Source organism: Microtus pennsylvanicus, chromosome X (assembly GCF_037038515.1).
Source record: "Microtus pennsylvanicus isolate mMicPen1 chromosome X, mMicPen1.hap1, whole genome shotgun sequence".
NCBI classification, from domain to species: Eukaryota; Metazoa; Chordata; class Mammalia; order Rodentia; family Cricetidae; genus Microtus; species Microtus pennsylvanicus.
In genome coordinates, this window is record NC_134601.1 from 26,542,779 (window position 1) to 26,556,762 (window position 13,984).

General features: G+C 39.0%; 1 protein-coding gene and 1 long non-coding RNA gene across 5 annotated transcripts in view; both read left to right on the plus strand.

Moving 5' to 3' along the window:
- Positions 1 to 13,984, plus strand: part of LOC142841772 (uncharacterized) — a 345,599-nt gene that overhangs the window by 307,596 nt on the left and 24,019 nt on the right. The gene's annotated exons all lie outside the window — the stretch shown is intronic.
- The window catches only part of Cstf2 (cleavage stimulation factor subunit 2), a 37,330-nt gene continuing 24,019 nt past the window's right edge, over positions 674 to 13,984 (plus strand). For 2 of the 4 annotated variants that reach the window (XM_075958794.1, XM_075958795.1), the window contains exons 1-8: positions 674 to 858; positions 1,982 to 2,060; positions 2,537 to 2,706; positions 3,222 to 3,358; positions 3,900 to 4,019; positions 4,134 to 4,271; positions 7,802 to 7,922; positions 10,821 to 10,883. In XM_075958794.1, the coding sequence (XP_075814909.1) occupies positions 801 to 858; positions 1,982 to 2,060; positions 2,537 to 2,706; positions 3,222 to 3,358; positions 3,900 to 4,019; positions 4,134 to 4,271; positions 7,802 to 7,922; positions 10,821 to 10,883 (886 nt within the window). In that variant the 5' untranslated portion in view covers positions 674 to 800. The remainder of the gene's footprint in view (positions 859 to 1,981; positions 2,061 to 2,536; positions 2,707 to 3,221; positions 3,359 to 3,899; positions 4,020 to 4,133; positions 4,272 to 7,801; positions 7,923 to 10,820; positions 10,884 to 13,984) is intronic. The other 2 variants (XM_075958793.1, XM_075958796.1) reach the window with 2 other exon arrangements.

The following is a 13,984-nucleotide window of genomic DNA, read 5'->3' on the forward strand; positions in this document are numbered from 1 at the left end:
ACAGCCAATGGCATTTTCCATCGTTTCAAAGCTTCTCTACTAATATCCACACTCCACCAGCAATAAGAATCTGGAACCCAGGGGCTATATGAGAGAGCACAGTTTGTTCTTCCTAGGCTCTCTTATTAATTGCTGGTACTAGACTTTGCGAGTCCTCTCATTCTGCAGCCTGTCTCAGCTCTCCCTCCGTTCAGCCAAGTTTCAACAAAATAATAGGATGTATGCTACTGGGGAAGGCCTCCGCATTTCCAGTAGGATAGACCTGAGAGGAGAGTGCCAGAGCTGATAGCAAATGACTTCCCTGTTATAAAGGAGGGAAATGGGAGGCCGTTGCGGGGAGGAGGCAGAAATCCTTAATAAATAAATTAATTAAAAAAAATAAAAATGTAATGTATAATTAAAAAAAAGAATAGAGAGAAAAGAATAAAGACTAGCTCACTTGCTTGCAAAAAAAAAAAAGCCGCTACAGCGTGGCTTTTAAAGGCTGGGGTGAGAGCCAGCAGAAATGACAGAGAGGGAAAGACAGCAAACGCAGAGCCTTCAAATTAGCATAGCCCCGCCCCGCGACGCTTGGACAACGCCCCTTTCCCCGGCCCTTAGCCCTTCCCACTAGCCTGTCGGCCCGCCCCCGGACCGAATGCTAAGCGGGAACCCACACAGCGTGACGCGGGGAGCGGGATCCGCGGCGGCTCCGTCCAGGTGCTTCCGGCTCCCACCGGACGGAGGCGCGCTCGGCCCCGGGCTCGTTCTCCCACGGAAGTGTGTTTAGGCGCACCGGAAGCCACCTCAGGGGGTGAGCCATGGCGGGTTTGCCTGTTAGAGACCCTGCGGTGGATCGTTCTCTGCGTTCTGTATTCGGTGAGAGGATTTCGGTGGCGCCTCTCCGGGCAGGGAGGGATATCCCCTGCGGTCCCCAGCTGGAGCGGGTGTCGGGGCGGGCGTGCCGCTTCGCCGCTGTCCTTTGACGCGGCAGCCTGGTGTACTCGTGGGCTAACAGACTCCCCCCCCCCCCCCCCAACGACACCTCGGCTCCAAGGTATTGGAGATTTTCCGCAGTGTGGTTCAGGGAGCTAGACTCTAGCGTTGGTCTTCTCTGCGTTTTCCCCTTCATGATTCTCAGTTATTTTTTAGGAGAAAAGGTGCGTGGAAACAGAGCGTCCCTGTTCCGTGCTGCTTCTCTTAGCCCAAAATACAGATTTTATTCTGAAGCCATCGACCCTATATCCACTTCCCGCCCTCTCATAAACGCGTAATATCGCTTGCTTTTTACTTGTAACGTTTCATCCAACCATAGTGGTAGCGGCCACCTGGCATCTTGAGGTGGGTTGTGAATGAATGAATGAATGAATGAATGATTAAAGCTCAGGGACATTTTAGAGAAGCGAAACTAAGCAATTTTTAAGATTTAAACAAGTTACTTCTAAAATATGTGTCTTGCTTTTAAGCACGTTTTGGAGGCTGTAGAATTGCCTCAAATTCCAGGCCAGCCTAGAACTACATAACAAGGCGAGCCAGAGCTACATGTAAGACTCTCAGAAAGAACCAGAAGCACTGTTTGGAAGAAACGTGCCGAAGCAGTGCTTTTTAAAAGGCCTCCCCTATTCATGGCTACCCCTCCACAAGTGTGTTTATGCGTAGAAATAAAGACATGAGCCCACCCCCTTTAGTTTCTGGTTTTGGTAGTCACTGGTTGAACTCACAGTTCTGTGGGTAAATACCAGTGCTTAAACATTGATTTTCATCAAAGTTAGGGGAAACATGCTAGTTGTCATATCTGTCCAAGAACTGTTTGGAAGACATCTTTTTTATTTAGTCTCTGGCTCTGTTCTGAGGTCTGAAAAGAAACAGTGGAAGTGGGGTTTTGGAGAACATTCAGTCAGTTGCTACATATTTATTGATAAAACTAGAAAGCCTACTGTTTACTTGCTCACCAAAGAGCTCCTTACTGTCCCAGCATTTTAATGTATTATCTGTTCCTTAGTGGGAAACATTCCTTATGAAGCTACTGAAGAACAGCTGAAGGACATCTTCTCTGAGGTTGGGCCTGTTGTTAGTTTCAGGTGAGATCCTCTTTTAAGATATTCATGGGAGATCCTTAAAAATCACCACAGATTTTGTGATAAATATACATGCTTTATTATTCAGATCCAGTCTTAGCTGAGAGATTTCTTTCATTAAAAATGTTTCAAAAACACAAAAGCAGAGTTAGAAGGGTATCTTTTTTTGTTTTTGTTTGTTTTTGATTTTTCGAGACATGGTTTTCTTGTAGCTCTGGAACTAGCTCTTGTAGACCAGGCTGGCCTCGAACTCACAGAGACCCACCTGCCTCTGCTTCCCGAGTGCTGGGATTAAAGATGTGCATCACCACCGCCCAGCCTTGGAACTCATTCTTTAGCCAGGCTGGCCTCGAACTTATAAAAAGCTGCCTGCTACAAGGGTATCTTACTGTGGGCTAAATTCGAACATGCCAATGTTAGCAGGAAGTCAGTCTGTACGTATGTAGTATTTGTTCCTGATACTTGGTTTTGCTCTTCAGATTGGTGTATGATAGGGAGACAGGAAAACCAAAGGGTTATGGCTTCTGTGAATACCAAGACCAAGAGACGGCCCTTAGTGCCATGCGGAACCTGAACGGTCGCGAATTCAGTGGGCGAGCACTTCGAGTGGATAACGCTGCCAGTGAAAAGAACAAAGAGGAACTCAAAAGTGAGTATAAATCCAAACCATATCCATCACAAGTTACTGAAGATGAGGCAATGCAAGTTTTCCATCTGTGATTATGCTTTAGAAGATGCTGAGGGTGGTTAGCCCCTGAGGTACCTGAGTGTATTTACCTGATGTGTATGTTTAAGCAACTTGGCTTTAGAAATCCTCTTCCCTAGGAGTTGGTTTCCAGTTTAAGGGGAGTTCAGGTCCACCAAGCCTAAAGGCAGTTCCACAAATCCTTGAAATTAATGTCTTTGTCTGTTTAAATGCTTTTCTTCTGAAGTGACTTGTCAACGAAATCAGTAATGGCATTATCATTGTGTCTGCTATCCTCTAAGATCAAAAGGTATACTGTCACTTTCCTTTGCTGACTTTTCCTTCTGTGACTTACTTTTCATTTCCAGAGTTTCAAGTTACGGTTGGTGCTCACAGACACTCTGGAAAATAGACACTTGAAATGACTTAAGGTGTTATTTTGCCTTCCTAACTTTGTTGTTTGCTTTCTTCCTAATCAGGCCTTGGCACTGGCGCACCTGTCATTGAGTCACCTTATGGAGAGACCATCAACCCCGAGGATGCCCCTGAATCTATTAGCAAAGCAGTTGCTAGTCTTCCACCAGAACAGATGTTTGAGCTGATGAAACAGATGAAGGTGGGAGGAGGCATTAGGTTATAAACAAAACAATTTACATCAGCTTTTCAAGGAGTTAATGAACATAATTCCCTGGGCTTAAGTAATTGAATCTGTAGACACTACGTCTTCCATGTTTTATACACAGAGCTGTTTTTATACACAAACAGTCCTGCCCAAACTGTCCAGCATTTTTTCGTGCCCCCATAGATGTTAAATTATAGCTTTGCCCATAAGTGATAATATTACCATATTATAAGTACTTTTTCTTGCCTGCCATGGCCAAGATTTTTTTTTGTTCAATGTCAAAATCAGTGCTAAATCACCAGGTGTTGTGCTAAATCACATGATGTTGTGTGCCTTAGTATCACCACTTGGGATGCTGAGGCAGAAGGGTCACAGTGAGTTCAATACCAAAATGGAATACATGAAACACTGTCTCATAAAGAAAATCAATAGTAACTGAGATTGTCTTGAATATTACATTTATGAGATGAAATGGCTCAAATCATTATCAGATTCTTAGTATTGACCCTGAAGGTGAATTTTCTTACCTTCTCAGCTCTGTGTCCAGAATAGTCCCCAGGAAGCACGAAACATGTTGCTTCAGAATCCTCAGCTGGCGTATGCTTTGCTACAAGCACAGGTAGTGATGAGAATTGTGGATCCTGAGATTGCCCTGGTGAGTGCTTCTGATTCTTATATGGAAATAGTAGGATGTTCTTTGAGTGGGATAAGAACTGCCTGATTGGCTTGTTAAACAGAGAGCTCATAGATGTATCTTTTCACTTTTTAGAAAATTCTGCATCGCCAGACAAATATCCCAACGCTGATTTCAGGCAACCCTCAGCCAGTCCATGTTGCTGGGCCTGGCTCAGGACCCAATGTTTCAATGAACCAGCAGAATCCTCAGGCCCCTCAGGCTCAATCTTTGGTAGGGTTTTATTCTACAGTATTTTTTTATCTGTCTTAAAATGTTATTTTCTTTCCAGGGGAATATTGAGAGAAGAAACAGCAGGAATCAAAGCTGGTAATTAAAATTCTTAGGCGTAAGAGAAATTTCCAGATTGCAGAGCACATGCTACCTGAAAGAGTGTAGATTCCATTCCAAGTTAATAAAATAGAGATCCTTCCTGTAAACCCTTTTCTAGTAAGCTAATTTTTTGTGGGTGTGTATACCTGCCACTGTGATTATCACTTCAGTATTCCTTGTTATCTCATTTAATCTGCATAGCAGCAAAATGAGGCAAGCATTTTTACTGCCTCCATTCTCAGCAATAACAAAGGACCAAGCACATATTCAAAAGCATGATTGTAACCCTATATACATAAAAATTTAATACATCTAAAGGTTGACGTTTATATAAAGAAAAGGAACTAAACACTAAAGACGAAATGGGAAAAGGATTTGTCACACATATGATGGGCAAAAGATTAATTCTAAATAAAGAGTATTTAGAATTTAGAGTGGTCATGCTCAAAGATGTCTATTGTCATATAATAGTAGCAAATATTACAAACACATGAAATGTTCATTAGTGAAAAGCGGAGAAAATTTGGTATATATCCAATGGAAAACTTTAAACAGTTAAACTACATGTATGAATAGAAATGACCTTTAGAAATCTAATGCCATATAATATTAAGGTGGGCAAGAATATGTGGTATCAGCACAGATAACTCAAAAATATAATGGCATACAGAAAGTAAAATTAAGTAAATATGGAAACATTTTCCATATGGATATATGTATTAGCATAAGTTCTCAAACTTTTAAGTGAAATACAAAAATAGTTCAATATTTATAAGTATGTTTTAAAGATTTATGTTATGTATATCTTTTTATGCATATATGTAAGTACACTGTGCATGAAGCGTCCAAGGAGGCCAGAAGAGGATGTCAGCGTTCCTAGAATTAGAGATACATACTATTTTGAGCTTCCATGTGGATGCTGGGAGCAGAACCCAAGTCCTCTGCAAGCGAAACAAGTGTTTATAAGCATTGAGACATCTTTCAAGCCCAAATATAAACATTTTAAATGTGTATAAGAATTCTGAGTAGTTATTTAAGGAGTAGAAATATGAGGTGTAGATGAAAGCCACATAGGAAGTTATGTTATTTATATCTTTATATCTCTATTTTTCTTTTTTTTTTCTTTCTTTCTTTTGGTTTTTTGAGACAGGTTTCTCTGTGTATCAGTCCTAGCTGTTACAAAGTCCTGGAACTCCCTTTGTAGACCAGGCTGACCTCAAACTCACAGAGTTCTTTCTGCCTCCCAAGTGCTGGGATTAAAGGTGTGCACCACCACCACCTGGCTAGATCTCTTTTTCATAAGCAAAAAAGCTTATAAATTATTTTTAAAAATACCAAAATGAATTGTAAGCATAAACAGTTCACAAAACTGAAATTAAGTATTCAGTCTAAAAATGTAAACTAAAATAAGCCACAATTTTTCACCTACTGGGTGGGCCGAGGTAAATGTGGATGAATCCGATGATGGTATAAGGCAAAAATTTGTAAACATTTTCTTAAGAAACTCAGTAAATATCGTTGCCTTTAAAAGCTGTATCATTTCTGTAATATGAGCTAATATGTAAACGTATCTGATTTTATTCCAGGAAAACCTTACTTATAAAGCCACTGATAGGAACGGGCATGGTGGTGCTGTAATATTAGCACTTGTAAAATGAAGGCAGGTAGATCAGGATTCAAGGTCATCCTTGGCTACCTGGCAAAACTGAAGCCTCTCTGGGATATTTGAGACCCTACCTCCAAAAAAAGAAACCAAGACTGGGGGACTGCAAATGGTTCAGAAAATAAGAATGCTTACTATCAGGCTTGACAACCTGAGTTCAATCACTGGGAGACACATTATGGAAGGAGAGAATGTATTCCTGCAAATTGTCCTCAAGTGTGCCATAGTATATACACACACACTGGATGGATGGATGGATGGATGGATGGATGGATGGATGGATGGATGGATGGATGGATGGACGACAAGATGGCTCAATAGATAAAAGGAGCTTATTGCCACACCTGACAACCTTAGTTCAATCCCCAGGAGTCATATATAGTGGAAAAAGAAAACTTATGCAAGTTGTCTTCTGATGTCTGACCTCCACGTGCGTGCTAGGGTGTACATGTGGACACAAAAAATTTGAGGAAAAAAAATATATATATATATGACAGGGTCTCTATATGGCCTTGGGACAGTCCTAGAAATCACTATGTAGACCAGGCTTACTTCGTAACTCACAAAGATCCACCTGTCTCTGCCTCCTGAATGCTGTGATTAAAGGCATGCACCACTATTCCTGGCTTGAAAAAAAATTAACTGGTTAATAGGTTAGCCAAATTTGGTGATACATACCACTAATCCTAGCACTTGAGAGGCAGAGAGCAATGCGGTGGTGGTGCACACCTTTAATTGCAGAAATCGGGAGGCAAAGGCAGGTGAATCTCTGCCTGGTCTACTCAGTGTTCGGGACAGCCAATACTGTTACATAGAGAAACCATGTCTTGGGGGAGGAGTTCTATTTTCAGTTATTGTTGTAAACCTCTAAAATGAACCATAGAGAAAAGCAGTGATATATACAGACAAGTTAAAAAATATATAAGGCTTTGAATATCCACTAGAGGTCTTGAAATGTATCTGAAGAAAACAAGAGTGCCAGTACATTTCACTCCCTTTACCATCACCACTCACAATGATAAGGCCAGGGGTGAACATGTGAACCAGTCATGAGCTATTGGGATCCATGCTGTTTTGGACTTTATCCAACAGGTAAACCACTGCTGTTGCTTTAAGAAGCAGCCGATATGAGAAGCATCTCTACTCTGAATCTCATTCGTCACTTTATTAGTAAACTGTTGTACTATATACAGACTGCAGAGACATGCAGAAAGGGTAGGATAGTACTGAACTCAAGACTCCAAACTGAGTTTGATTTTTAAAAAACTTTATTTTTTGCAGTTCTTTACATTCCAAAGATGTGCATAGTTCTCTATGGAATGCCTCATGAAAAGATTACATTCCCTTTCTCTCAGGCAATTTAATGTATCATTTACAAATTATATACACATTCAAGAAAGTTACATCCAAGGACAGAAATTATTAAAGCTTGAAAATTTTTTTCATAAACAATTTTTTTCATGAAAATACAGTACCAGCAAGATTTTTTTGAAGTTTCAGTCCCTTTTTTGTCTTAAACATAAGGTACATTTTCAACTTATTTTTAGGCACCAGTCAGTGATGTCAAGGATGGGTTGTTATTTGCTGCCTTGCCACATGGATAAGACTACACTAGCCTCTATAGTAGGCATATGCTTCATTTTAACTGCATTCGTATAACCAGGCTCAAGCCACGTACTTCAGTTTGCTTCTTTGGAATTCAGAGTATGTGATAAACCTAATGCTGAGGCTGCAGAGACTTTCTCACACTTGTTTTTCTCTTGGTCAGGGCGGAATGCATGTCAATGGTGCAACTCTGATGCAAGCTTCTATGCCAGGTGGAGTACCTGCCCCAGTGCAAATGGCTGCAGCTGTAGCAGGACCTGGCCCTGGTTCTTTAGCCCCTGCAGGTAACTTTCAGTTAAAGTCTTTACTATTTTATTTCTTTGCCGAGGATTTATAATAGCAACTGCTGAAGTGCAGTTACCTGCTTAATAATAGGATCTTGATATAAAATACATAAAATATATGTGTAATTATAACGTGTTCTAGGTTGAAGACTTTGTTTTGTATTATTTGGAAGAAAAGGTCTTGCTGTGTAGCTGGAGCTGGCCTCAAATTTGGCAATCCCTCTAATTCAGATGCCCAAGTACTGGGATTAGAGGCATATGTCACCACCAGCTAAATGAAATCTTAAGTGAGACACGAGTGCTGACCACACACTTGGATGTCACAATAGTGTCAAATTCATAGAGATTTCTATCTGCTCTCCATTTCTGTACTTACCTTGTCATGAAATGTTAGCATAGAGTATATCAGTACCTTTTCTAGACAGGTTGAGTAACCTTGTCCTATTGGATAAAAAATGGCTGTGCATATTCAATAGGTAATTAATGGGATCAACAAGCTCCATTTAATATTTAGAGATAGCCTTGCATCTCTTGGCTGCAGGGTATACTCCCCTACTCCAAATGATCATTGAACCCTTTAAAAAAGACCAAGTACTTAGCCATAAATACAATTTAACAAATTTGAGGCAGTAGAGATTTTTACAGATCACATAGTTTGGTTTTAAACCAATAAAATTAGAAATAATTAAAAGGTGAGTGGGAAGAAGTTTTGACTTGGAAAATTAAGAAACATACTATAGCTATTTAAAGAGGAATTAAAAAATCATAAATAGTATAAATTAAAACAAAAAGTAATATATGTTTATATTCCATACAAATACATATGAGAAATAGTAAAGGTGGTGTCTAAAATACCCATGTTACTAACCAATAAAGTAAATTCCATACTGCTACTAATTAATTAGAAAAATAATAAACTACAAGACATCAAGAAGAAGAAATGAATGAAGATGGGGATGTAGCTTAGTGGTAAAGCACTTGTCTACCATGTCCAAAGTCTCATGTTCAGTCCCTAGCACCAGGCACAAAAAATTTCTTAACAATAAAAACACCCCCAAAAAAGAACCTAAAAGCAAAACTGAGTGTATCCATAAAATTAAAATAATTAACTTTCAAGAGATGTTGAGTTTATAGTATATATATTTATGAATTCATTAAAATGTCTTGGGAATTTTTTTAGCTATCCTACAGAGCTTGAAAATTACTAAGAAGAAAAAAAAAACAACTTATAGGAACATGCAGGAAGAAACTGCTTAAGAGCTTTGTAAAAGAGCAAAGCCAGATGGCCAACAAAAACAGCCTCCTTTATGGTTTGGGGTTACAAATAACGTAAAAATAAAATGCCACTAAACGCTCATCAGTGCCAAGTTTCAAAGAAGAGGACAATATTTGTAAAGCAATTTGTACTCATACATCATTGATAGAAATAGGAAGGTTTTCAACCTTTCAAGCAAGTAGTATAACATGAAAGATTCCTACAATCTGACTACCAGTTACACCATTGGGAAGTTAGCCTGTACAAATTAAGGTGTTACATAAAGTTATTTTAATGTGGGAAATTATGCTCATAATGCCTTCTGCTATCTTTTCCTCATATTCTAAACCGTTGCGTTGTGTTGGTAATTGGTCTGAATTCAATGGAATGGAACGTTGTGACTGGAAGGAAGCTTTCAAATAATTTTAGATCAGTGGTTTCAAACTTTACTGTGTGTTAGAATCACCTGAAGGGCCTATAAAATGCAGGTTGATGGTCCCTTCTGCCAACTATAATTTAATAAATCTGAGATGCAAAACCTGAGAATTTTCAGTGTTTGCATTTTTCTTGTTGGTAGTGATGTGGCTTGTCTAGCTGGGGGCTACCTTCTGAGGACTGCCATTTGGAACAACCTGTTCATTTTACAGATGAGGAAGTCAGGAATGTAGTAATTTTATTGAGGCACTTGTTCAGAATCCCAGTTACTTAGTAGCAAGAGCTAGACTAGCACCCAGTTCTCTGGGTACTTAATCCCTAAATTTTTTAGTGCTTAGCAAGTTCAATGAAATAGGGACAGTGTGATGTATACTTTCTATTTTAAGGAAGTATTAGTTAACTGCAAACAAATCAGCTTTCCTTTCGTCCCCACTCAAGAGCATTTCTTGCTCCTTTGAGGAAAAGAGAGTTATTGCTATGTGGAAGGGATCAGACAAGGATTTGTGGTACATTGATTACTCTCTGTTATAGTAATGTTTGCTTTGGTAATTCAAATACCACAAGGACTATTGATGTGGTTTTCCTAAATAGTGAGGTATCATGCTACTAATTGGAGTCTCCATAATTTACTAAGAAATTGCATTTCTAGAAAAGTCAGTGTATATATACTAAAACAGTACATGAAACTTATGTTTACAAATAAAACATTCAGATTCTAGGTTAAGATGGCAACAGATAGCTTTTCCTTTGTATGAATGTTCAGTGAGTCATTTGAAAGGTTTTCGATTTCCTCATACTTTGTAGGCCACCTAGTATCCCTGGTACCATCTCATTCAGGGTTAACCATACCCCTAAAGAGCTTTGTCAGAACTAAATAATATAGCCACACATTTATAAAATACCCTAAGAGTCATACTGCCTCTCATGAGAGGAGGCTTGTGGGTAATAGGCATTGTTTTTCTCCATTAAAGGGCTTTCTGCCACAATTTTGGTAATAGAGATGAAATATTTCTTCTGAGCTCATTTGTCACTGAAGTATGATGTCCTGATAGATTTCATCTTCTGTTTCTCTGCATGGATGGATGATAGTTATCATCTTCCATCATATGCTTCTCCTTTGTGGGAAAACTGATGACATTTGTAAACTAAGCCACTATTGTTTTTTTTCTACAAACCAAATATGTTTTTCCTTGCCCTTTATTTTCTAGGAGTCATGCAAGCCCAAGTGGGAATGCAAGGAGGTGGACCAGTGCCCATGGAAAGAGGACAAGGTTAAATATTAAATATCTGTTGTATATATACTGAACATGGAAATATCCTATATCTGCACTGTCTAATTTTCAGCCACTAACCACCAGTGGCAATTTAAAGATTAAGTTAATTAAAATCAAGTTTAAATTAAGTAACGCCTAACGGTCTTATTTCCTGGGAACAATAATTGCATTTCAAGTGTTCAGTAGCCAAGTACTTAGTAGCCACACGTGCTAATGAAGACCAGACTGGACATTGCAGATGTAGAATGTTTCAATGGTCAACAAAACTTCTCTTGGTCCAGACTTTCCATAGGGGATATTCAGAGCTTAGCTCTACAGGAATTGGTAATACAGCAAATGCATCCTTTGTTTCCTGACAGTCTGACAGATACACTGGCATGTTCTCAATCTGTGAGTAGCTGTTGACTTTGTAAGAAGATTTACTAGTGAGAATATAGTATGTGACCAGGACTGTAGATGTCAAGATATATTCACTGTAGAAAACTGGGAGCAAAGCAGAGGTCTATAAAGCATAGTTGCAGTGTTTCCTGCACTGTGGCAAAAACACTGTATATATAAGAGCAGCAGCCCTTCCAGAATCTTTGCATTCTTTCCTCATATTATTGGAGTCTGAAGGAAGAGAAAGTATAGTAGTTCAGTTCAAAACAACAGACAATAGAAAAAAGGAAACTGAATATATACTGTAAATACTCAGTCACTTTGTTTCCGTGGACAACCTTGTTAAGGTAGGTGGCAGTGCCTCAGTTTTACAGGTAAAGAAATGGAAGCACAGGAGTTTTCTCAATAGGATACGGTAAGTACATACTCATACCTCTGAGAATGATCTGGTGTTCTCTTTTGACTTAAAAATTAAAATCCTTAAATCCAAAATCTGCCCTTACCAGGTGGTGGTGACATACCCAGCACTCTGGAGAAGGCAGATCTATGTGAGTTCAAGGCCAGCCAGTTCTACAAAGCGAGTTTCAAGACACCCAGGGCTGTTAGACAGAGAAATTCTGTCTTGGAAAGCCAAAAAAAAGTAATAACAAAATTTGCCCTCTTCCCATCATTCTATACTGCCAGTGTTAATTTCAGAATTAATTTTCAAAATACTGTGCTTACTCAAAAGGTTCCTCCTGTGATGGGAATAGATTGCTTTGAACAAGAACAAAGGGATTTAATATTTTTCTTTTTAGTGAATTTCTTAGAAGAGAAACCCACTTCAAAAGCAAAATATTAAGATATATAGGCCATGGTTTATACAGAGTCATTGGTGATTGAAATGAAGAGTCTACACGTGTCTCATCAGATAAATGGCAACAAGACAAACTTCTGCCAAATAGCTCCTCTTCCCTCTAAAACATTCCATGCTTCTGTGCTGCTGTGTACTTCCATCCTATTGCTGTCAGTACGTGCTGTATCTAACCCAAAGTACCTTTGCAGTAGTGAAAAGGGCTTAGGCTTCCATTAAATCTCTCCCTCTTCCTAGGCTATTAGTCTCAGTGAATCCCTCAGCCGCTTAACACATATTTCTATGAGACATCTTCCTACTGTAATTTAACCCCATCTTTCTGGAAAGAATTAGCAAAAGGAATTGACTTGCATTTTGAAACTATTTCAAGGATCTATTGATACAAAGATTAAAATGAAATGAGATTAAAAAATAATTTCCTTCAGTACCTAGTATAGGAAACAATAATGTTTTCATTTGTGACCAAATTTGTCTTCCTGTGCCTGGAATCCTTGCTCATTTGTGCATTTGTAATGGTGACAAGAGATGTTTGAGATGGTACTTATTGCTTTCCCGCCTCCTTTGTTTAATGTTGATTACTGTGTTGGCTCATTAATCTTTGTCATGTTTTTTATAATCATAGACTTTATGTAGTAGGCTGTTTCGTTTGTAACTCTCTTTCATGGAAAGTTCATCAGCTGCATTGACCCATTTAATATTTTTTGACAGAAATGTTTAACTTTTTTCATTTTTACAACATCATTTTATTATACCCTTCACATTTTTGGTTTTTTTTTAGGTGAGTAAATACATTTTTTAAGCATGTGAAGAAATTAAAAAGCCACTCTCACAAGCACGAACAGTTCTTTTTTTTCTTTTCCCCCTTTTTTTAATGATTTTTATTGAGCTCTACATTTTTCTCTCCTACTCTCCCTGCCTCTCCCCTCGCCCCTTCAATCCTTCCCCAAGGTCCCCATGCTCCCAATTTACTCAGGAGATCTTGTCTTTATCTACTTCCTACTTCCCATGTAGAATAAGTCTTACGTAAGTCTCTCTTAGTGTCCTCATGGTTGTCTAAATTCTCTGTGGGACTGGGGTTTGTAGGCTGGCTTTCTTTGCTTTATGTTTAAAAACCAACTATGAGTGAGTACATGTGATAACTTATCTTTCTGTGTCTGGGTTACCTCATTCAATAATGCTTTCTAGCTCCATACGTTTGCCTGCAAAATTCAAGCTGTTGTTACTTTTTTCTGCTGTGTAGTACTCCATTGTGCAAATGTACCACATTTTCCTTATCCATTCTTCAGTCGAGGAGCATTTAGGTTGTTTCCAGGTTCTGACTATGACAAAGCTGCTATGAACGTAGTTGAGCACATGTCCTTGTGGCTTGATTGAGCATTCTTTGAATATATACCCCAAAGTGGTATTACTGGAACTTGAGGAAGGTTGTTTCCTAATTTTCTGGGAAATTGCAACACTGACATCCAAAGGGGTTGTACCAGCTTGCATTCCTACCAGCAATGCAGACGTGTTCCCTTTTCCACACATCCTCTCCAGCATAAGTTGTCATCGGTGTTTTTGATCTTGGCCATTCTTACAGGTGTAAGATGGAATCTCAGAGTTATTTTGATTTGTATTTCTCTGATGACGAGGGATGTTGAACATTTCCTTACGTGCCCTTCAGCCATTTTAGATTCCTCTGTTGAGAGTTCTCTGTTTATGTCTATAGTCCATTTTTATTGGATTATGTGTTCTTTTGATGACCAATTTCTTGAGTTCTTTGTATATTTTGGAGATCAGACCTCTGATGTGAGGTTAGTGAAGATTTTTCCCTATTCTCTAGGCTGTTGTTTTTTCTTATTGACTATGTCCTTTGCTTACAGAAGCT